This window comes from Pleurodeles waltl, chromosome 5 (assembly GCF_031143425.1).
Source record: "Pleurodeles waltl isolate 20211129_DDA chromosome 5, aPleWal1.hap1.20221129, whole genome shotgun sequence".
Classification (NCBI taxonomy): Eukaryota; Metazoa; Chordata; class Amphibia; order Caudata; family Salamandridae; genus Pleurodeles; species Pleurodeles waltl.
In genome coordinates this window covers 731,333,180-731,358,032 of record NC_090444.1, presented here as the reverse complement: position 1 = coordinate 731,358,032, position 24,853 = coordinate 731,333,180, and the positions used below count along the sequence as shown (strand labels likewise).

Below are 24,853 nucleotides of genomic sequence, written 5' to 3'. Positions count from 1 at the left end.
CTTCACAGCGTCCACTCCGACTCCCTTCTGTACCTTAACCACGCATGTACGTTTTTCAGACATGCGTGGTTAAGGTACCAAAACCAGGGAGTGGCGGTCCCTGGGGGCGGGCTGGTCGAGCGGGCCTGCCCACATACATAATGAGCAGTGCCCTGTGGAGGTGGCAATCCCCGGCACATGGGCAGGCCAAGTACTTGCATACATAATTGACAGGTGCTCAGGGGAAGTGGTGGTCCCCGAGGCTTTGATAAGTCCTAGGAGGGGGCCCCACTGTGCCCCCCTTCTATACTTTGGCAATGCCCCCAGTACCTGGCCCACCCAGGGGAAAAATGGAGAGCAAGCGCTGTCTTTTTTTTTTAAATCACAGCGAAATTTCAGATCCACTGCAATTGTCTGTGTGGTTTTTAAAAAATTGTCTTTTAAGCTTTGGGGGATGTTTCTGGGGGTCCCCTGCACTAAGGCTAAGCGGTAAAAGCACCCAGCCTCCTTTTCTTTTTTCTTTCATTTTTTTTTTTTTTTAGACTTAGCTGAGTCTCAAAATGGAGGCAAGGGTGATTTTCGGTTTTAGAGCAGGAATGGGAGATGATGGTGTTTTAGGGTATAACGTGGGTAAGGGTATTTCGGTGGTAAAGGTGTTTTTAGGGTTTAGGGTGGACGGGGTATTTGGGTGGCAAGGGTATTTGTAGGATTTAGGGTAGGTAAGGGTTTTTGGATGGCAAAGGATTTTTTACGGTTTAGGGTGTGTAGCAGTAGTTGGATGGCAAAGGTATTTTTAGGTTTAAGGGTGGGTAAGAGTATTCGGGTGGGAAGGGTATTCTTAGGGTTCAGGTTGGGTAGGGTGGGTATATATGCGAAACTCCGACGTGCAAAGAATGGAGTCTAAATTGAACTGCTCCAAGACTAAAACAGGTTTCATGGCTGGAGTTTGAAAAAAATATGGTCAGAAGGGGGTAAGATGGGGAGGGTCATGTGGGTGGGGGATTCATTCAGTGAAGCGGGGATAGTTATCTATTTTTCCTCTTCCTCTTGGGTTAGTTTGCAATTTTCAAAAAATTGTATCTTACATAAAATGGTAAAAATTAAAATATGTCAATGCCATCATAGCAGATATTATTAGGTGCTCAAGAACACAACCTTTTAAAGTTTTTTGTTAATTCTTTGTGTTCAGTGGGCCTGATTTCCACTCTTCCATCAAAACTCTGCATTTTGAAAGTCAGGTGCATGGCATTTGGAGAAACAATAAGGACATTGGTGAGGGAGCTTGCAAGTCTCTTCGTGTCTGGGGTGTTTGCGAGGATGAAAACGATCCATGAAAAGACCCAGGTGCCGGAAAGCCACGGGAGTCTATCACTGCATCAGGAACATAGGGAAGCACTTTCCTTCAAGTATCTGAAGGGCAAGGATGTCAGCAGAAGGCACGGTGTCTGATTTAGAAATCAAGCAGGCGGTCACAGTACTGCATTCTGTAGGCTTCTTCCTGCTACTGCTCCCCAGCGTGGCCTCCATTAATAAGCTAAAAGGGTGCTCATGAAGAGTGGTCTTGGCTGGAGTTTAGGCAGCATGCTCTGCTTGTGGTTCTTCTCTCAGGCTAGGATGAGTGCTCATCATAAAAAGGGGAAAAAAACTTCACTTAGTGAAGCAGCGAATCGTTCAGAGTGAATGAATGCTGCAGCACGTAAAAAGACTTGCATTTTACATCTTGGTTAACAATGAACTAAGCAAACGCAGGCTCTCTGCTGCCATGAGCAAACAACACTCAATATAACTAGTGGATTAGTCGCAACAGATGTGGAAAGTAAGGGACTTTAAAGTAGGCAACACAGTGCAGGGAAGATGAGCCGCCTTCTGTAAATACCCACCTGAGGACGTGGGAGTTCCTTAGGAAGAAGAGAGCTTAAATGAAGAGTCAGAAAGACCCACACAAAGTTGGCAGTGGCATAAGCAAAGAAATGGCATGGGTTCTGTGGCAGCATTGTGGAAGACCTCTCACATACCCGGACCCTGAGAGTGGTGCAAGCTAGGATTGCAGGACATAGGGGGCAGTTGGACACATGTACAGCAGAGGGTCCCCAGCTATGAAGGTTGGGGGCAGAAAGGCTTGTGGGCACCTGGACAGATACTGGAGTGTGCTAGTGCAGGTCTCTGCCCAAGCAAGCGATGCCCCAGCGGAGGGACGTTTGATCCAGGATCTTGGTGCTGAGGGGCAGAATTCCTTCAGTGGACACCCTTGGAGTGTGATGAGCATCAGACTGGCAACAGTCAGGTAGACAGGATTAATGGCCGGAGGGAAGTGAAACAGTAGATCATTTTGAAGAAGGCAACAGTTTGAGGCAGGTCAGACTGAAGAGAGGAAAAAAGATTGCGAGCTCGTTAGAAGAGAAAAAGCCACTGTGGAGGTGAAGCACAAGGGTTGCCGATTCAAATCAGCAACCATGATGCTTAGCATGAGATGACAGCAAACAAACACAAATGATGGACAGAATGCCTTTAGCCCGATTCTGAAAGAAGGAAATGCATTTTCTATATTATGTTTTCTGTAAGTGGTTGCAGGCCTGACCGCATGTTTTGTTAACTTTGATGTTTGCACCAATGCTTTGCGCACACATGCACAGTGAGTAGTAAAAATGAAGCAGTAAACAGGCGACCTCCTTTAGACTCTCGGTTTAAGTTTGATGAAGAATTAACAAGACACTATAGACACACCTTGAGTGTTGTTTTTCAGAGCCTGTAGCCATGTTTTTACTCCAACTGTGTACTTAGGCCTCGAAAGAAAGTGTATTATATATACCATTACTGTGTGAGATGCCCAGATACTTTCTCCTTTGTTGGGAAAGAAATGGCTTTGCAGAGAACTTTTCGTCTATAAACTGTCTTGTGCTTCAGAACCAGTTTTTGGGATGTCTTCCTTTCAAAAGTCCTTTCCAGGCTGCTCTTCAGGCACAGTCACTAACAGCAGGGTAGTCTATCCTGGAGCACCACAAAGAGGTATGATGTTTCTGCACTGAAATGATGATCAAAAAAGATAAAAGGATCGGCCTCAGCTAAAAGACCACCTTCAACCTGCACTACAGAAAGTGAAGTCCTTCCCTTGACTCCTACCATCTACCAATGAGCGGTACTTCAGGAAGTTTAATGAGCAGCCCTTTGCTGACAAAGTCTTCATTGAATTTGCAAAGGGACTGCTGTGATTATCCTCCTCAAACCAATGTCTGCATCTCCACTTTCCATTCACTGGAATTCAGGCAATACACTTCCACTGTTGGGTAAGCTGTCGTCACCCTCCAAATTGTGCCAGTGCAAATCAGAGGAATCCAGATGTATCACGTCTGCTGTGTAATTAAAACTGTGAGCCACACTTGTGGATAAACACCAGAAGACATCCACTCCAGCATTTGTAGAATGTCCTTTTCAATATGTGCATTATTTGCCCATGGGTTTTCGCACATAGCTATGGTCTTGAGATTGCTGCATCCTACGAGTTCAGCCTAAGGCTTTTGATGTTTCTCAACATATGTGTACAGCCATTACATTTCACTTTCAACCCTTGAACTGATCAACTGATCTGGCTGGAGGGGTGGTCTAGCAGTTGCCTAACAATGGATAGACTGTTTGCCTGATTCTAGTACCTATAAAAAATACTAATATAGCACTCAATTGCGGATAACTTTCTGTCTTTCTACAGTCTTACATCCTCAAACTGCCTGCTACCCCAAATATATCCTCCATATTTCTAAAATCCTGCATGAAAAACTGATCATTATTTAAAACTTCTGATTTTCGCGTCTCCTTTTTTATTTCAAATGGTTCTCTCCTTCTTTTCCATCCTGCACATCGCCTCTTTCTGAGCACAACCTACTCTGTCACATGTATGTTTGCCTTAACTGCTTTTATTTCTATAAATTGTATTTTGCGTTTTATAGATTTACATGATCACAACTTCTCCTTCTTCCTCTAAAAGTCATACCCCTTCAAAATAACAATACCTAATCTGCCCTAGCTCATCTACTAATCCCAGCAACCATGTGCATCAGCCTCCCCTCCCCCATTAATGATCACAACTCATATTGCTTTAATACACCGTAAAGAAACTGGTGTGAATGCACAGAATTGTTTCCTTGGGCACAGAAGACTAATCCGAATAGCCAAAAATAACAAATAACACTACACTAACCATTTACCTTGAGTTCCAGAGCAGCATGCTGTCCAGCACCAGGGATAGTAAGCACTATCTACATGCAATTACAACATGATTCAGTTAATCACGATACACTTACTCTCCAGATTAACAATATGACAGCTGGGGGCAGTAAAGTGCCTGGTCCCAAGACGGCCACAGTCATGTGAGGCTGCTTGTGCCTGGAACATTACACATCATCATCATCCTGGCAGACCATAGCCTGCAATAGGCCTGATGAGGGAACATCCACACATCACTGCAAGCAGTGCACCGTTGGAGATCTAGAGGAAGCTGCTTGGCCTGAAAATGGATGCTGGGACTGCTGTCACACTTCATGTAAAGTGGCAGCCCCTGAGGCCTGAGCGCGGAGCACAGACTGAGCGGCTGGGAACCATGACTGCCGCTGGTGGCGATTAGCCCCCTTGTGTTGCCGGGAAGATGGCATTCTGCTGGCTGTGCCACCGGTTCTGCAGGAAGGGCTGTTGAGCCTATAAGCTGTGCGGTGTGAGGCTGTTTAGTGCAAAATCGGAGATGCTGCCTACATTGACTCCCTCGCTGTGCTTCCAAAGAATAAGGAGAGGGAGCAGTGGAGGTTTGCCCGGAGCTGGGCTGGGCTGCATACAGACTCGGAGTGGGGCTGCAACGGTGGCATACCATTTTGCCTGGTGGATGGTTGCTGAAACCTCAAACATCTGGCCTTGCTCTGACACTCCTCTGGTGTTCAGATCTGTAACCCACAGGACACCATAGGTTGTGATGGGCTGGCTGGGGGCTGGAAGAGTAGAGACTGAGGAGATTTCTGCGATGGCACTTCTGTGCCCCCCTGTTTACTTCACTGCAGCTCACCAGCTCCATTGAAGAACAAATTATTGCCACCCCTGTCTTTTGTTGGTTAACATTGTGACTCTGACACCACCTTGAGCTACAGGGGTATGGACCACGGTGATCCTTCTTCTGTGTGGGGCTGCTGGCCTGGGGATACGAATCGTGGCTGTAGGTGGGCCTTCCCGTCACACAAACTCATTCACATTGAAGGCTGGTACTGAAGGAGGGGTTGAAATTGGCGCCTGGTCCTATGTCTTCCTTCCTGGTGGGACCCTAATGGCCCGGGGGGGGGGGGATTAGTGGCAGTTGCCACATCTAGAAGATATGGGCAGAGTTCAGGAGCCCAAATAGTTCTTTGATCCAAGAGGGCCAAAGATGACCTACGGGATGACCATAGTTGCTGGACCAGAGGGGAGATGGTGAGGGCCAAGACATTTAGGGCTAGATGTAGGAAGCCTTTTGCACGTCGCAAACTGCAAAAAACGCAGTTTACGATGTGCAAAAGTCCTTACGCGATGCAGAGTCACATTTTGCGAGTCGGTACCGACTCGCAAAATGTGATTCCGACTCGCACATAGGAAGGGGTGTTCCCTTCCTATTTGCGACCTTATTGCGATGCTGAGTTGCCAATGGACCAATGGACCACTGCCTACTCTGAAAAAATTAAACCAAATGGTTTATTATTTTTTTGAATTGGAACTCGTTTTCCTTTAAGGAAAACGGGCTGCAATTAAAAAAAAAAACTGCTTTATTAAAAAAAGCAGTCACAGACATGGAGGTCTGCTCTCTCCAGCATGCCACCATCCCTGTGAGTGCAGGGACTCGCTATGGGGTCGCAATTTGCGACCCACCTAATTAATATTCATGAGGTGGGTCTTTCTGCATAATATTTTGCGAGTTGCAAATTGCGAGTCGCAATGACTGCCCCTTAGTACCATTTAGTAAATTTAGTACAAGACGCACATCCATCAAAGTCTCTCCTCCATAAAGGATATACTAGATCACCTTACAAACAGGATAGATAGGATCACAGCTAAACTGAAAAAGCAAGAAAAGTGCTTCTCTGATGCCAAGACTAGAATTTCGTCTCCGGAGGTTGACACAGTAGGCCATGCCACTAAACTGATCCTGAAGATTATCCAAGATAAGAACCTTGAAGCCTGGCTCACAGGTCTCCCGGAATTCACCAATACTGGTAACATGGGTGATTACATTGAAAACCTACCTGTTTTGAACTGGGAGCCATTTGCCGTGGTTTACGGTGGAGAGAGCAGATCAATCCCTAGGCCCACGGCCCCCTCCAGGCACTCCTTCGAAGCACATCATTGCCAGGATTCTCCGTTTCAGGGTCCGCAACACTACCCTGAGGCTTGAAAGAGAGAAGTGGGACCTAGTGCATGATGGCAATGCTCTTTCCATCTTCCTAGACTTCACCCTAGCCCTCCAAGCAGCAGGATTAAAATACCTGTCACTGAAGCTTAAACTGCACCAAGTGGGCATTCCTTATGCCATGCGCTATCCAACATGTTTGAAGATTTCATATCGCAATAAGTCACAAGTTTTCCAGGACCTCCACGCTGCTGCTACCTTTGTCAAATAAATTGTAGCTGTACTCAGTGCACAGCACAGTGAAAAAGTCACGGTGCAGGATGGATCACTGAGTGATGTAGAGTAAGGTGCTGATGTGGGCTCAAGGTGCACTTGATATTGAAAGCGGTTATGATTCAAAGTATGTTTCAACTCTCCTTTAGCTTTGGTGGGCTTGCCTCACAGTAGACACTGGTGGGCAACAGCAGGCCTACTGGTTCAGATTCAGACATTACTCTGGTCTGCAATCTGCTACATTTGCCCCCAGGCAGGTGTCTTATGGAAGAGTTATAGGTTCATCTGGTTCCCCCAGGGGTAAACACCCTTAGAATTGTGATGTGTGTTAGCATGGTTTAGGAGGGTGGGGTGGGTTAGCTCTCACTATTCGGGTGGGGTAGCTAGTGTAGGAGGTGAGAATGAGTTTACTAGTATGTTCAATATTTAATGCAGGCACAACTGGTTCATATTTGGCACAGCATACCACATGGTCACTTAGAATGTAGTGCGGTTGCTGGATACCCACCGATCACCACACTGCCCAACCTAACCAACACTTTGTACACAAAGTCCCTGAGTAAGGATGTTATGACACAAATTACCTTTTTGATTTGGAACATTCATGATCTTAATAATCCCCACAGGATCAGAAAGGTTCTCGCATATCTTGACATACACCATTCAGACATCACTGTACTCCAGGAAACATGTTTAGAGGATAAGGGCAAACTTTGCCTAATGGATAAGTGGTGCACCTACAAAGGAATTGCAACCTATTCCTCATATGCCCGAGGCACAGCAGTGCTGTTTAGGAGAGGCCTTCTGTTTTAAATCCTTCATGATCAAAGGATTCCCAGGGCAAGTATAACTTGATACAAGCTATGATCTGTGGCCCTAACACTGATGTTGCAGACTTTCTAGAACAGGTATGGCTGAAGTGCATCTCTGCGGTCAACAGGCCTTTTTATGGTGTAGGGACTTTAACCTGCTCCTTGATAAGCAGGCAGACTGCCCGAACCTTGGTCATCACACGCACCACAAAACTGCAAAGATGCTGGCTGCTATCATGGCTGATGGGGGCCTGGTTGACCTTTACGTTTGCAACACCAAACCGACAAGGAGGAAACCCATGTATCCACAGCGTATGCACCCTGGGCACACTAAGACTACTGGCTGGGCACAAGCGGCATATGCACATGGGCAAAACAGGTGGTCCACCTTCCCCATACACTGTCAGACCTTGCCCCAGTTAAACTTGTAATGGGCTTTCCCAGCCCAGTACACCAGGCGTTCACTTGGCACCTATCCGCGACTGCCCTCAAGGGGGATGCCTTTAAAGAGGAGGTTTGGTCTGCAATCCTGACCTTTTTCCAAGCTAACAAGGGGTTGGTTGACAGTGTGGGAACTCTCTTGGAGGCCTTCAAAGCCTATATGTGGGGTGTATGTATCGCTAAGCAGCATGGGGTTCGTAATGCCCTACGCAACTGGTTTGACATGTTGGAGCGGGATTTAAAGATCCTAGAAGAGAATTTGGCACACGCCCTGGACTCCCGCAGTATAGTGACCCGCTTAGCAAACTGGATACATTTCCAACTCTGAAGATCAGGAAGAGAAACATGCGAACAAATAGACTCATGCCAGAGCATATAGGGAAGCCGAATGGCCAGGCAGAACATTAGCAGCAATAATAGGCAGTCACCACAATATTCCTTTCAGCACTCAAATACAAAACAAAATAAGGCAGACCTTGTATTAGGTGGAGGATATCCTACCAGGATTTGTGAATCACTAACACATTTGAAAACCACTACTCTATGATGTTGCTTCAGAGCTACTGACCTGTGGTTATGTGATTTACATGCATGGTGGGAACTTAAATTTACTCCCTGTAACCTCCTCATTTCCCTATATGCAGATGGCCTGACCCTATACTTGCGAGACCTTACCAAAACCCGGAACCCAGTCATCAGGGAGTTCACAGTCTTTTACACTCTAATGGCAATTGCAATTACCTGGAACACATCAACAGTCTTCCCGCTCACTCCCAGTTCTCCGGAGGTGACACTAGAATTTCCATTCCCCTGGTGCACCACATCAGTGAAATACCTGGGAGTACCTGGGAGTCTGAGTTAGCTTTGACAAAAATAGAATGCTGCTAAACTACGGGACAGCTATATCTAGAATAGAAGACCAGGGGGTGGAGGTGGCAATGCCATCCTCTCTCACTAGTCAGAGACCTGGCGCTAATGAAGATGGTGATCCTACCAAGGCCACTGTACCTCTTATATAATGCTCGTATCCATCTAAATAAACATTTCTCAATATACTATGCTTGCATATGATATCACTGCCACAGGCGGGTTTGCAGCCAGAGATGATTTAGGAGGTGCTTACACTACCCGATGAGCGAGGCATCCTTATAGGGATGGATGTTTACCTTTACAATGCCTGTGCTCAAGCCCATTATGCTCATTATTGGGTGACGTATATGGTGATTGAGCATGACACTACACTGCCACAACCCTTGCTGGCGATATTCTGCCTGACATGCAGATGCAATGAGATAAACACAGTAGCAAGGACCCAAGCAGCTTGGCTTAAGATTGATTCTGCATCCCCATGATATTTGCCCCAGTGCAACACCTCATGTACCACCCACTGATTCACATTAGTCAAGAGCCCCTCACCCTCTGCAGGATTCAGGGGTTAGGATGAAGGACAATGGGAGATGTATACCCAGGCGGGCAATTTGGTCATTTTGACATGGTGGTTGAGGTTGGGGGGGAGGTACAGCACTGGACCATTTCTCTTATATCCACCTAAAAGCCCATTGCAACATGCTTAACCTCTCACTTCTTCAGGCACCACCAATTTGTAATGAGCTTAGGGCCAGATGTATCAAGCAATTTTGCATTCACAAATGGTGTGAATCGCAAAATTTGGCCATTTGCGAATGCAAAAATGCCTTTCAAGATGTATGAAAGGCATTCGCTGTGCAATGTTAAGGAATCACTAAAATAGTGAATTCTTAAAATTGCGACCCTATTTAGAGAATCGCAAATTGCGATTCTTTAAATAGGAAATCGCAAATAGGGAATTCCTATTTGCGATTTCCAAAGCACATGTATCAAGCATTTCCTAAATGCAAATTGGGCATTTAGGAAATGCAATTACCACCAAATCCAATTTGGTGGTAACCATGTGCAATTTTTAAAAATGCATTATAAATGCATTTTTAAAAATTACATGTAGCACACATGCCCCTAGGGCATGTGTGTGCTTCACATGTCTGCAAATATTTTTTGGGGGTGCATCAGAGGGGCCTTAGGCCCCCAGCACCTGGGGTTTGCATTACCTAAATTGTGAATTCCTAACTGGAATTCGTAAATTGGGAAATGCAAAACCATTCGCACCTATGGGCCTACAGGCTCTTTGGGATGAATGGAGTTGCATTCTCTAATTGCGATTCGGTAATAGCGATCGTAAATTTTTAAGAAATCACTATAACCGAATTGCAAATTTCATACATCCCATTTTGCATTTCTTAAATAGCGATTTCTTAAAATTCGCTATTTAAGAAATGCAAAACAAATCTTTGATACATCTGTCCCTTGGTGCCTTAATTAGCCACCCCTCCATAAAACATTTGGGGCCAGATGTAGGAAGCACTTTGCGAGTCGCAAACGGCAAAATTTGCCGTTTGCGACTCGCAAATGCGTGTTTCCTATGCAGAAATGCATTTTGCGAGTCGTTACCGACTCGCAAAATGCATTTCCGAATCGCAAATAGGAAGGGGTGTTCCCTTCCTATTTGCGATTCGCAATGGTATGCAATTCCATTTGTGACCGCTTATGCGGTCGCAAATGGAGTCGCAGTTACCATCTACTTGAAGTGGATGGTAACCCATTCGCAAACGGGAAGGGGTCCCCATGGGACCCCTTCCCCTTTGTGAATGGACCCCAAAATATTTTTTCAGGGCAGGGAGTGGTCCAAGGGACCACTCCCTGCCCTGAAAAAAACGAAACAAAAGGTTTCGGATTTTTTGAAATGCAGCTCGTTTTCCCTTAGGGAAAACGGGCTACATTTAAAAAAAAAAAAAACTGCTTTATTGAAAAGTAGGTTGCTAACATGGAGGCCTGCTGACTACAGCAGGCCTCCATGTTAGCGAGTGCCTATACTCGCTATGGGGCCGCAATTTGCGACCCACCTCATGAATATTGATGAGGTGGGTCATTGCGACCCCATAGCGAGTTGCAGTCGGTGTCTGAGACACCGTACTGCATAGCAATTTGCGAGTTGCAAATTGCGAGTCGGAAGGACTCGCAATTTGCAACTCGCAAATTGCTTCCTTCCTACATCTGGCCCTTGGTGTTTGTGCTATACCACACAACACAGGCAAAAACCACTGAGATACCGCATCACACTTGGCTGAGCTGGGAGGGGGACATTAGTGGGGCCCTTACTGATAAAGAATGGAGATATTATAATCAGATAGACAAGGTCTCACCTAATGGCAGACTCATTTTCTTACATTTTAAGTTCTTAAATCGTCTTTACCATACACCCCTAGTCCTAGGGAGACTCCGACTGCGCTCCATATGTCTGTAGTGTAGAGTGCTGAACCCAGATTTCATGCACCTAGCATAGAGCTGTCCATTAATAAAAAAGGTACTGGGTCATGGTCTTTGACTATGATAGACACCACTCTGGCACCCACCCCAAAATAGGCCCTACTGGGCTGTACAGCAGGCATCCCCCATACCGCACTATTCACCACTATTTCATTACTAATGGACATGAGGAGGTTGGCTTGCACCTGGGGTAGGAATACTGCTCCCTTCATTCTGCAATGGCTGCTGGGCATGGGGCACTGTCACGAACAGCTGGAAATATCCTTCTCAACAATACCACAGGCTTGCAGGCCACACAACAGATTGGCTTCCTTGCAAACCTACTTGCTAGACACTGCTCTTCTTAGCAGCTAGGGTGGCCAGAGGGAAAGGCAAGACTACCTGGATGGCACATGGGATGGAGTTGGACTATAGTGGCTGGCCTGTTGTGCATGTCTGTAAGACCAACCACTTTAGCTGTAAATATGTTCTACCTTGAGTTTACCATTCTTCTACTGTTTTTTTTATTTCCCATGACTTTGATAACTGAGTGTAACCAGCATGTGCCTTACCAATGTACACTATTTGAAACTCTATGCCTGTATTTGCTGTTGATTGACACTTTAATAAAAAATAAATATGAAAAAGGTTATGACAGCTAAAGACTTTACCAATGTATAATGTTTTTGTAAATATATTTATATTGTAATATGGAAACTGGGGGGTGGTCTACAGCTTTCCAAATGTTTCAGATTTTTATCTCAATCAATCAATCAGGATTTATAAAGCATGGCTAATCACCTGATAAGGGATTCAGGCACTTGCAGGTCCTACAGGCTTATTTGAACAACCAGGTCTTGAGGGCAGGTTGGAATTCCGGAAGTGAGGTGATGGTTCAGAGGTGTATGGGGAGGTTGTTCCAGGTTTTTGCTGCAATGTGAGAGAAGGAGCTTCCTCTGCTTCTGTTTCAGTAGATGTGGGGAGTATGGGCAAGAGAAAGGGAGGCAGAGCGTAGTTTTCTTGATGGTTGATAGAAGTTCAAGTGGCGGTTAATGTACACAGTGCTTGGTTGTGTATAGATATAGTATTCACTAGCAATGTCGCCCCCTCTCCAAACTGCAAGCACGTGCTAAGGATGATGCTAACTAACTCTCCTTTGACTCTGGATTACCTTTTAAAATAAAAAATAGCATTTTTTGGACAGGTAATACATGATACCTGGAGAAAATATGCTCCATATTTAATTACAAATTGCATTCTCATTAATTTTTAAAGCAGGAATTAAAATAAGCCATTTCTTCTATCAAGTAACTTCAGAATAACTGGTCAAGCCCTTGTATTCTTGCATCTGGATAGTGGTAAATTTCTAAACTTCATTCTGTCACCCCAAAAGGGTATCCTACATGCCCACACCATCTTCAAAACTAGCTGCATCATTTATAAGTAATCACAACTAGCACCCCACGTATCTTGCAGATAAGCTCACTGTCTCTGGTGGTTCTTGGCTCATCCACAGCCAAGGCGCTATCAGACTGCAGACTAAGTGCCTGAACATGAGCTATGACCAGCTCCCTGATAGATACCAACACCACGGGGTATGATATTTATTGGGTGCGATAAATAACACCTATTATGAGTTCATGGATAATAACAATGGATTTTTGTGTTTAATGCACGAAAATCCATGTGATGTAGTAAATACTCTACATTTCTGCTGTTAAATATCAGCAGGTTTGAATGTGAAGTTATTGAGAGCCTCTGTAATTATCGGATGTGTTAAGAACGCTCAAACTTGTAATTCCAAACCATGTGCATACAAGAGTTTATGTATGGGTCAGAATATTACAAGGAACTCGTAATCAGGCCCATAGGGTAAAAAAAAAGAAAAAACAAGGCAGCAGACCTTTCCCATCTATGTAGACAGCTCCCTTTTTGGTTCTGAAATGACATGTGTCTTTGTTTTTCTCTATGTGCAATTAAAAAACAGGAACACTAACTCATGGCTACTCCGGCATTATTTCTTAGACTTTATGACATTTGCTTGGAATGATATGTGCTTGTAGAATAAAAAAAATAAAAAAATAAAAAAACAATTGACCATTTCTGCAGCTCCACATACCCTGTTATCACAATATGGTGTATAGATCTACAAGATAGTACACTAGTACACGTGCTGCAATGTCTTGCTCGTACACTTATCCAAGCACAACGGCAGTTGTGTATAATTCTGCCAGCAGTGCATGTATTGGCAACTCCTATATCTACTTGGGCACAGTCAACTGAATCAATTGTATCTAAATCTACAGCCAGTACATGCCTCCGGGGAGATTTGCTCCTAGGCTGCCATACAGGTATCAATGCCCCTCTCATGGAATACTATTGTAGTGCACTTTATGTAAACACAAAATAGGAACATGGTTTGTACTTTAATTGTAACAAACAGAACATTTTGTTTTACCTTTGTAACCTGTGTACTTTCAGTAACTATTGATCATCTGTAGTTTCTTGGTGTGCTCTATTGGATCTCTTAACTTCCTGTCAAAGCAGTAGAGAAGGTTTGCTGCCCAGTGACAGAGTGGGACACAAAAACACATCCGGTTACACAGCTAGGAGCCCATTTGAACAAGGTTCAGAAACAGTATTGCTGAGCAAGAGCATGCTAATTTTCATAGATAGCATTATGTACACCCTCTGTATCCAGCACCACTTCCGTAAACCACTTTCAACTATGTCTCATATAAAGTTTAGTTCTTTTAATTATTTTTGTGTTCCTGTGTGGCCCATGCTGCTTTTGAGCTGTTCCTTGAGGTGCTTTGCTAAGCCTCACAAAACCTTTCTTCTCCTATAGTTCTACAGGGTTTAGTGTCAGAATGTAGATGCCTAAATATCCTCTAACAAAACCATTGAGTCATAAATATTGTTTACAAAAATATTGCCCATGGAGTTCATAATAGAAAATCTGCACGCAATCGAGAAATATTTTTGTAAATGATATTTAAGAGTGATATTTGTCAGGCAATATTTTGCCATCTATATTCTGACGCACAACATTATGCACAAATCAGACTTGCTACTCTGAAACACTGTATTTTAATTAATTTATTTAAAACCTGCACAGGAATAGATTTCATAATAATAGATGGATTAAATATTGGTTGCAAAAAGCTGGTTGCAATTCGTGACTAGTATTCTTGCAATCAGTATCGAATTTTACAAGCCAACCTATGTATTTATAGAAAAACTCCTCTTTTTGGTCCATTTGTGGACTGATGCTGCTGGTTACCTCTAAGCCCCTAATATATGGTACAAAGTGTACTCACAGCTTGTAAGTTAAATGTCACTAGTGGACTGCAGCATACGTTTTGCCATGATAAGAGTGACAGTGCAAAATATGGCTGCAGGCCTATCACTGTAATCTGCCTGTGCAGTTTTAAAGCTGCAATTTAGACCTGCCAAAATCCCATTGGCAGGCTCAGGCTGTCAAACCATTTTGTCAGGTTTAGACCATTCTTTTATATATTAATAGGTAATGCCTATGTAGGTCTTAAATGCCCATTAGACAGGGCACGTGATATGTAAAAATAAGACATGTAAAAGTTTAAAGTAAAACATCTCCTTATAGTAACAAGGAGCTAAAAGCTATTTTCACTGTAACAGGGTTAGCTCTTTTATAGGAAAGCATTAGGGTGCAATATTAAAATTAATAATGTTATCTCCACTCATGAATCAGCTACAAAATTCATTCTTTGACTTTTTAAAACACTTACTACAAGTATAATTCCTTGGTAGATTTGGATCCGTACTAAGGCCCATATTTATACTTTTTTAGCGCGGCATTTGCGCCGCTTTTTGACGCAAAAACGGCGCAAACTTGCAAAATCCAATTGTATTTTCCAAGTTTGCACCGTTTTTGCGTCAAAAAGCGGCGCAAATGCGGCGCTAAAAGAATATAAATATGGGCCTAATTATTTTACAAATTATTCTTTTAAAAAGTCACCTGTTACTTACATAAAGCCTCTGGAAACCCATTTGCATGAGCTTCCAACTGTCACTCAGGGATTGAATTACCCCTTTCTGGGGTGTGACCTTGTTCCCAGAACTGTGACAAAGACCCTGGGTGGGAGAAGGTGCCTTGTTCCTCTGACAGGGTGACCTTGTGGGTAGTACAGAGGAGCTTAATGAACTTCAAAGAGGCCCACCCTGTCACAGGCAGATGCAGCTATAACCTGGGCCCGCCCCCTCCTTTGTCCCTTTAGTAAGCCAGACACAAATCCCAGTGGAAAAGATGCTGTCTCCAGAAATGGTTTTGAATGACCAATAAGGTGGGGTTGCTCATTACTTTGGCCACATTTCTAGGGTGGGCACAGGAGCTCTGCACAGGGGTATGGGGAGAAAGATTCTGCCATATTGAATTTAGGAAGAGAGGGGTACTCTGGGTTTTCATTTTACAGTAGGGCACTCAGGAGCTGTGGCAAAAAAATGCATAGGCTTTTCCCTGACACCTTTTCATTTTAAGTTTGGTAGGGGTCAGGAGTCACTCACGGGCTAGTGCCAGACATAAATGTGACATCCATGGACAGTTTCTTCAGAGCACTACTAGGCCTATGTAAGACAGAAGATGAAGGACTGCACCTACTGTTGAGACCTGTGAAGAGGCCTGGAAGGCTTACCTTACCCCACTATACAAAGGGCAAAGAGGTATACTCAAAGAAGGTGAGATGTCTGACCTCCTGTTAACCTACAGAAACACAAAATCTGCAAGAAGACCAGTTTCCTGGAAGCCAACTAGTTTCAACTGGACCTGCCCTGGATACTGCTTGTGGCTTCTATTGGAATGAGTCCTGATCCCAATGTGCTGTTCCTAAGGTCTTGGAACCCTTGCCTTGTGTACTCCTCCTGACTAAAACTAAAACTTGGGACTTAGAAACCTTCTTACTAGCATTTGGCCTCAAGAACAGCCTAGGGACCAGGACAAACTGCCAGATGATGCACCCAGGGTGCATCGTTGGTGGGCCTGAGTTTGCGACAGCCCCTGCTACATTTATCTCTGCAGCAGCAAATTGTTTCAGCATGGATGAAGCTGATAGGCATCAGATGAAGTTGAACCCTCTTCACCTATATCCTGCAGCCTTGCCCCACTAGGGAAATCAGACATGTAGAAAAGAGTCTAAGTCCAAAGGTTAAAAGCTTCACCTGCCCATTGACGAGCATCATACGATCGACAGGTACGACTTCCAGGGTGAAACTGCATACTTGTCCCACTTGGAGCTTTTCCGCCTTTGTCAACCACTTCACCAGGTCAAGACTGTTTTCGGATCCAGCCTACAGTCATGTGTGCCCCGCTGAAGACCCTCTCTTCTCTGCAGTGTGAAGATAGCTTTCCAATTGGGACAAATACGACCTATGTATCTGTCGGTGCTCCATCGCAGTCGACCTTATACCTTACCCTTGTCCGGATCTAGCATGACTAGATGCTCATGTTTGGTGTGTTGCTCTTTTTGCCACTATTTTTATTTATAACTTTAAAGATTCATATCTCTGGTTCATTGTATTGCATTTTTGCTCTTTGTCATTCTATTCATTAAATTATTCACTATTTTCATAAATTGAAATGAGATTTCTATTGTATTATGTTTGAAACTTTTTAATCAGTTTTTTTTAACTTCCTAATGCTTTACACAGTTTCTTAAATTATGCCTATCTGCTTTGTGACATAGCTACCAGGGGTTGAGCTCAGGTTTAAGTTACTGAAAACTTTATTGGACCTAACAAAAACAGTGACATTATTACTTGTAGTGGACTACCATCTCACCCAACTGATAACCCACTTTCTCACATTGGGGTTCAGTGGTAGGATCTTGAACTTGTTTTTAGAAGTGTCACTCAGCTATCAAGTTGGAAATTAAAAATCTCTAAATTTAACTGAAAGTAAAATTTGATTTTAATATTTAATTGGTATCTGGTCTCTGATTGGGTCTTTTAAAATGTTTCCAAAATATTTTGGCTGCAATTGTGGACCTTTTGAAAGTCTAAGGGAAAATGGAGTTGGATCTGTCTACCCTGACAATTCTCACAGTGGTGGAGATGGAGGCCCTATGCAGACAAAGGGAATTAAAACTTGTCCAGAATTCAAAGAAGGGAGATTAAGAAAGGGCCCTCAAGGCCAAGGTTGAATCCCACCAAGTACAGATCCCCTTTGAGGGTGAAGCAGTGGATGTAGCCCTAGGAGATAAAGGGGAAGGGCAACACCTGTCCCAAAATGGATTATCTGTTGTACCATCCTAGGCTGGGAGCGAAGTAGACTCTTCCAGTATAAGACCTTCTGAACTGGCCTTCTACCAGTTGGAGCTCACTGACAAGCAATCAGCAAGTGAGCAGCAGGTCAACCTGGCAGCCGCAGCACTGGAGGAGAAGAAATTTGCACTAGAACAAAAGAGACTGGCCTTGAAGACACATTTAGGGCTCATGAGGCCTGAAGAAGATGGTGGCAGCAATGGCGAGGTATCTACAGTGGTGCCACACACCCCTAACTTGCCCAAGGATATTGTGTATAGCTTTGTGGTGGAGACAACATTGATAAATGGTCTACCTCCAATGAAAGAGCATTCAGAATGCACAGGGTGGGTCAACAGCAATGGGAAGCTTTACTATGGGGGTCAGTGCCAACACTGGAGAGGGATACACTGCTGACTCTAGAAGAAGGGGCTAGCTGTAGCTGACTCTTACATTTAGTTGAATGATGCCCTGTGTTGGAGCAAGACCTTTTAGCAGGGTCACCCCAAACCTTTTCCCCCCTTCCTCCTATTTTTTCTGACCTGTTTCTGTTGTCTCTAGGACTCTGCACTTTAACCACTGCTAACCAGTGCTAAAGTGCTTATGCTCTCTTTCTAAATTGTATTAGTAATTGGTTTATCCATGATTGCCATATTTGATTTACTTGTAAGTCCCTAGCAAAGTGCACTATGTGTGCCCAGGTCCTGTAAATCAAATACTACTAGTGGGTCTGCAGCACTGATTTTGCCACCAACCAGTAGCCCTGTAAACATGTCTCAGACCTGCCACTGCAGTGTCTGTGTGTGTAGTGTTAAACTGCTAGTTTGACCTAGGAAGTGTACTCACTTTCCAGGCCCAAACCTTCCCTTCAACTATATGTAAGTCACCCCTAAGGAAGGCCCTAGCTAGCCCCATGGGATGGGTGCAGTGTATTTAAAAGGTGGGACATGTACTGTTGTGTTTTACATGACCTGATAGTGAAATACTGCCAAATTTGTTTTTCGCTATTGTAAGGTCTATCTCTCACATAGGTTAACATGGGGATTGCCTTTAAATATCTTTTAAGTGCAGTTTGCTTTGGGAGCAGATAGAGATTTGGAGTTTGGGGGTCTCTGAAATCACAATTAAAAAAAACATCTTTTAGTAAAGTTGTTTTTTAGATTGTCCGTTTGAAAATGCCACTTTTTTTGCTTAACCATTCTGTGCCTCTGCTTGGCTGCTGATTACACGTCTGGGTCAGTCTGACAGTTGGGCTGTTTGTGAATTCACTCTAGACAGGGACACTAAGGGAGCGAAGGTGTGTCCTGATGAGTCTTCCTGGGCTAGAGTGGGAGGGAGGAACTGACACCTGCACATGAAAGAGCCATGTCCGCCCTCACACAATACAGACTCCAACCCCCTACTGTGTGTCTGGGGCAGGGCAAGGAAGAGGGAGGGTCTTTTGCCCTTTCCTTTGAAGTTTGCCTACTTCAAAGGCAGAAATGAGTATAATTATTGGACTGCTGACCCCATAACTTTAGATTACTTCTGGGTCATGAGGAACCTCTGCCAAGGAGAAGAGCTTTGATGCTTGAGGAGGACGTGCCACTCTGCGTGTTGCTTTGCTGTGCTGGCCTGCTGCTGCTGCTTCAGCCTGAAGAGGGAAATAACTGGATTTTGCTTTCTCTAAACCTGCTTGTGAAGTTCCTCCAAGGCTTGGACTGAGCTTGCCCCCTGTTCTGAAGTCTCAGGGACATCAAAGACTTCATCTGCCTGCACATGGGCTCTCTTGCTGAGGCCCCTACCCTGCCAAGAGGGGTCACATCCATTCTCTCAGCCCTTGAAAGAAGAAGCTGGTGAACCCAAGGTGAAAATCCATGTACTGGAGCCGAGTAGCAGAAAAATCGATGCAGCGCCTGTACCGCTGCTGAAAAATTGACACATCGCCAGTAAAATCAGTGCATCGCCATCTCAGCTCGGACTCATCGCTGCTGTGCGTCTGGATTTTTCACACATCGTCCATGAGCATCAAAACGTACAATATCACCGAACTGATCTGAGGCGAGGAAAGAATCCATGCATCACTTCTCTGGCAGAGAAAGAATCGACACACGGCCTCACTTGCGAGTAAGAAATCTACGCATTGTTTGCTTTTACGACTCACGCTTGCCCTTGCGACTTTATTTTTTACGCATACCAGGTGCTTTGTGTTAAAACAATGCATCAATTGATTTCTATTGACTAAGACTCTTTTTCTTTTAAAAATTCAAATCTTTGCTTGTGTATGTTGGATTTGTGTTGTTTTGGTCTTGTTTGATTTATATAAATATTGGCTATTTTTCTAAAGAGGTGTGCAGTCCTTTTGTGGTGTTTTCACTTTGTTACTGTGTGTGTTGGTACAATGTGTTGGTACAAATACTTTAAACATTGCCTCTGAGATAACCCTGCCTGCTTGTGCCAAGCTACCAAGGGGGTGAGCAGGGGCTATCCTAGATGTGTATCTCCCTTACCTTGACTAGAGTGAGGGTCCCTACTTGGACAGGCTCTAAACTGACTGGCTACTAGAGACCCCATTTCTAACACCCTGGTGCAGAGGTTTGGTCTCACAACTGAAGAGTAATGGAAGAGGTTCTGGGGCACACACAACAACATACAAAAGTCCTAGCTGCCTTTGTAGAAGTCCCACTAAAATCACTAGAGGGCTGGGTAAAAGGTAGTGTAGTCACTACTTATTATGAGATATATAATCTGATCATCAAGGAGGACTTCTTGAGTAATTGTTATTGACAGTTACACCGGCATCTAGTGGATTCCAAGTTGTCTCACCCCAGCTTGCTAAGACAGCTGACTGGTGTGTCTAAAAAGTTCAAGGGGGTTAATTCCAAGAAAGGGAGTTTTGTCCCCCTCAGTGGAAAGAAGGGAGCAACAAGGACAAACAGAAGGAGTTCTCACAAGGGCCCAAAAAGCTTGCTCGGCAGGAGGCGTCACATTCCTTTTCCAAGCCTAAGTGGACAGCTTACAAGGGGAAGAAATCTTTCGACCTTGTGAAGGCTTGGGTGTGCCTGGACAGTCACAAGCCAGGGCATAAAAAGGGAGACTCAGTCTGTTCCAAGACGTATTTCACAGTTGGGCAGTTCAAAGGGATTGTAAGTGGAGAAATCTGGACAGAAGTTTGTCCAGGGGAAACCAGGTGTTGAACTAAAGCCACCTTAGACTCTGTGGGTGGAGTGGATGCTCAAGGCTTGACCGCCGTACCTTCCAGTATTGTGGATTACAGGCGCTGGGCAATCATTAGTGGGACCCAGATAAAAGTCCTAAGGGATACAGGAGTCAGCATAACCGCAGTGGTGGACTGCCTGGTTTCCCTAGAGCAGATTCTCCCTGATGTCCTCAGTAGGGTAGTCAATGCTGACAATGAGGTGACATTGCATCCATAGCAATGGTCACCTTTGAGTGTGGAGAGGTACCGGCCTGGATAAGGTAGATGTGAGCCTTGCCATTCCAGTGGAGTACCTGTTGGGAAATGACCTTGAAACCTATGCTTGGATGAAAGCAGTGCTTGAAATGTAAAAATTAAAGTGCAGGTACTCTGTGCCAGAGTACCTGCTTGTTTCCGAAAAGTGCCGGTACTCTCCAATTAAAAGTATTACGTTTTTCTTGAGATGTGCCGGTACTCTCGCTCTCAAAATAAAAAAGTGCCGGTACTCAGTACCGGAGAGTACCGGCCCATTTAAAGCACTGGATTAAAGTGAAAAAGTAGAATCATGTAGAAATGATGGGTCCGGCTGAGTGGGTGTGTGTGGCCACAAGGGCCCAGCCAGTCTGTCAGTTAAGTCAAAGGAGCCTGGAGTCGGAAACAGTGGCCCAGGGGAAGTGAATGCAATGTGGGAAACAGCCTCAAATGTTTCCACAGCCCAGAAGGAATCTGACCCCCAAGGGAAGGACCTGGATCCTAAAGGTGAAATAGAAGAGCCTACTCCAAGAGACCTCTCCAAACTCTCTGAGTTGCATGGGGCAGGAGGAATCTCAAGGACGGAATTCTGCCAAGCGCAGAGACAATGCCCAAACTTTGAAGGACTTTGGCACCAGGTTGAAGTATAAGGGCAGAAGAATACCCTAGAAAGCCAAAGGATCTACTGGGAAGTGTTTTTTTTATTAGGTGATGCTAGGGACCCAAAACCTGGAGCAACCAGGAGATTTGTGGTCCTCCAGCAGTACTGGGCATTCCTCTTGAACTTAGCCCATGATAGCCCCTTGGCTGAGATTTCTGAGCAAGACAAAACCTGGGTCAGGTTGGTAAACCAACTTTACTAGCCTCAGATGTCTAAGAAGGTGTAGGAGTTCTGCCACTCATGCACTACTTGTCAAGCCAGTGGCAAAACAGGCAGGCAACCCAAGGCTATCCTGATCCCAGTACCTATGGTGGGGACGTCTTTTGATAAGGAGGGAATTGACATTGTCAGGCCCTTTATACAGTAAAACAGCTCCAAGGAAAAGGTTAATCTTGGTAGTGGTCGACCATGCCATTTGGTAACCCAAATCCATACCTCTGAAAATGGTAACAGCACCTGTGGTGCTGGGGCCTGCATGATATCTTTACCAGAGTAGGGTTTCCCAAAGGGGGAATCTCACGTAGGGAAACAAATGCCATGTCTGTGTATGTGAAAACAATGTGGGGTAAGTGTGGGGTGACAATCCCTTATCACCCCAGACCAATTGGTTTGTGGATAGAGTCAACAAAATCTGATGTATGTATGATTATGGGGTTGTTTGAGAAATTCTGTAGGAAGTTGAATGTCCTAATTTCCCTACAGGATGAATTAGAAAAGGGAGTAGGCTTCAGCCCCTTTGAGCTTTTGTATAGACACCCTATTAGATGTCCCTCAGGTAAGATCCAAGAAGGGTGGGAGAAATCTCTCAAGGAATCCAAACAGGACATTGTTGACTATGGGCTATGCTTGCACTCTCGCATAGCTGAGTACATGAAGAGGGCTAATAATAATCGGTCTGCCAGGTGTGGCCAAAAACCAACTGTGTTGGAATACCACCCAGAATAAAAAGTGTGTACTGTTGAGCCTGTGGCTCCCAGGGTCCTCCGGGAGAAATGGATTTGGACAAACACAGTACTTGGGAAGATGGGTGAGGTCAACTACCTGGTAGACCTTGGTACCCACAGACACCCCCACCATCGTCTGAAGCCCCATTTTGACAGGGGGGACATGACCGTGCCCATGGTCACCGATGGAGAAGAGGAATAACATAAGGAGCCTCTCCCATACCACAATGCCAAAGATGGTCCAGTGGAGGGAGTAGTGCTCTCCCCCACACTGACATAGCAACCCACATTGTGCTATTACTAGAGAAACATTGCATGAGCTTCTAACTATTACCCAGCAGCTGAATAGCCCCTTTAATGAGGTGTGAACTAGCTCCCAGAGCTGTGACAAAGGCTGAAGTTTTGGGGAGATGTCCTGTTCCTTTGACATGATGACCATCTGGATAACCCCCAGGAACCAGATTAATTTCAAAGAGACCTATCCTGTCACAGGCAGATGTAGCTAAAATCATGGCCTACCCTCTCCTTTGTCCCTCTTGCCAGCCAGGTGCCAATCAGGATGAGAGGAGCTGCCCTGGGGAGGAGGTTTCAGAGATAGGCACACAAATTATAAGTGTAATTAGTTGGTGGGTGTAATTTACCTTGCTGGCCCTGTTTTATTTTTCATTGTTTATGTTTTATTCTTTCAGTTTATGTCATATACTAACTTTTACATTTGGAGCAACACTATGTGAGGTTTTGTGAGTCTGGGAGGAGAATAAGTGGAGATAAGCGAAATCTGGAAAGAGGCCAAGATCTAACTTGATGGTCTGTGTTACATGTAAATATAGTCCACTTGTGGAGAATTTAGATAAGAGGACGGCTAAAATATGTATCTATCTACAAAGCACCAACCTTGCTACAAGGGCATCAGATGCTAGGTGCAATACTACCAAAAAACAGGTAATTAGAGAAGATCCAGTAATCCTTACAGCAAGATGCATAAAGCAGGAATGCTATCAAGTGAGTAAAAAGATACCGAATGGACAAGAATTGAAGTTGGTGGCATGAACAGTAGAGAGGCAGCTTTTTATTGGCAGGGATAGTACCTCATGTTGTACAAAGACACCTCATCAGCAGAGGTTAAGTGGAAAGGTAATCCAAGCTGACAATCTGAGCAGAAATTGCACAATCTATAAGGACCAATATTTCACCTACTTCTATTAAACCTAAGGAGGCCAATTTTTCAGCACGTTTGTGCCTTAAGCCCCTCTTGTGCTCTAATGCTCCTAAAGCCATGTGTTAAAGAATGGAGAGTCGAAGATGCACAGCTCCTTTTGGAAACTATTGTTGGATTCCTACACTCAATATTTGATTTACAGCAGTGACAAGAGATGACTGCTGTCAATGAAGTGCATTTCTGAGTAAACATTGTATCTAGATGACTGCTTCAGCCCAAAGACGATGCTTAAACCTGGACAAAGCAGCCTGAGGACAGGAAAGGACAAGTAGCCTCAGCCAAGGTCTTGTGGTCCGGCCTGCCTGATGATTGGACTTCTGGGAAGCAGCAGGTGATGCACTGCTGCTGGCCACACATTGAATGGTTATGGTTCAGTGTAGACAGTGGCCCCACATACAACATACACTGTGTTGAGACAGAATGGTGACAACAGCCAAGTACCAATAAACCAGCCTCCATATCTGTGGTGCTCCTGGGAATTGGCTGTTGCCCCCTCACTTAGGCCCACATTTATACTTTTTTTAGCGCCGCATTTGCGTCATTTTTTGACGCAAAAGCGGCGCATACATACTAAATACAATTATATTTTGTAAGTTTGCTCTGCTTTTGCGTCAGAAAATGACGCACGTGTGGCGCAAAAAACTATAAATATGGGCTTTAGTCTTTTGTGGTCATACACATCTCATTATAAGAAACAATAACAGGAATAGTCTAACAAGCTATACTAATATAAATTGTAGATATTACAATGCACCAAAATACGTTTTTACAGAACTCCAAAATATTATGGTAAATGCTGATGGTACAAAAGGTTATTTGAAATTAAATGAAACGTGTTTCCATTAAGCTTCTTTTTCTTTTTATGCAGTCAGTATACGGATTACAAAATGATATTCGAAGTCACAGTCCAACTCACATACCAGTGCCGGAAGCAAAGGAGCCCACGCAAGACGAACTGAATGAACAGGTTCGTACGAATTAAATCATGGAAAAAGGACTCTATTCATTATTATGTGCATGAGTTAGTGATATTACGTGGTTTCCATTAAACATACTTCAGTCTATTGGAGTTCGGCAGACAGGGTACTTTGCCACAAACATTGAAGAGTGTCCTGGTGCCAGACTTGCTG

The 24,853-nt window shown here is 44.4% G+C and overlaps 1 protein-coding gene across 2 annotated transcripts in view; it reads left to right on the top strand.

Moving 5' to 3' along the window:
* The window catches only part of RGS7 (regulator of G protein signaling 7), a 1,783,260-nt gene that overhangs the window by 1,475,948 nt on the left and 282,459 nt on the right, over positions 1-24,853 (top strand). For both annotated transcript variants that reach the window (XM_069234688.1, XM_069234689.1), the window contains exon 11: positions 24,592-24,690. In XM_069234688.1, the coding sequence (XP_069090789.1) occupies positions 24,592-24,690 (99 nt within the window). The remainder of the gene's footprint in view (positions 1-24,591; positions 24,691-24,853) is intronic.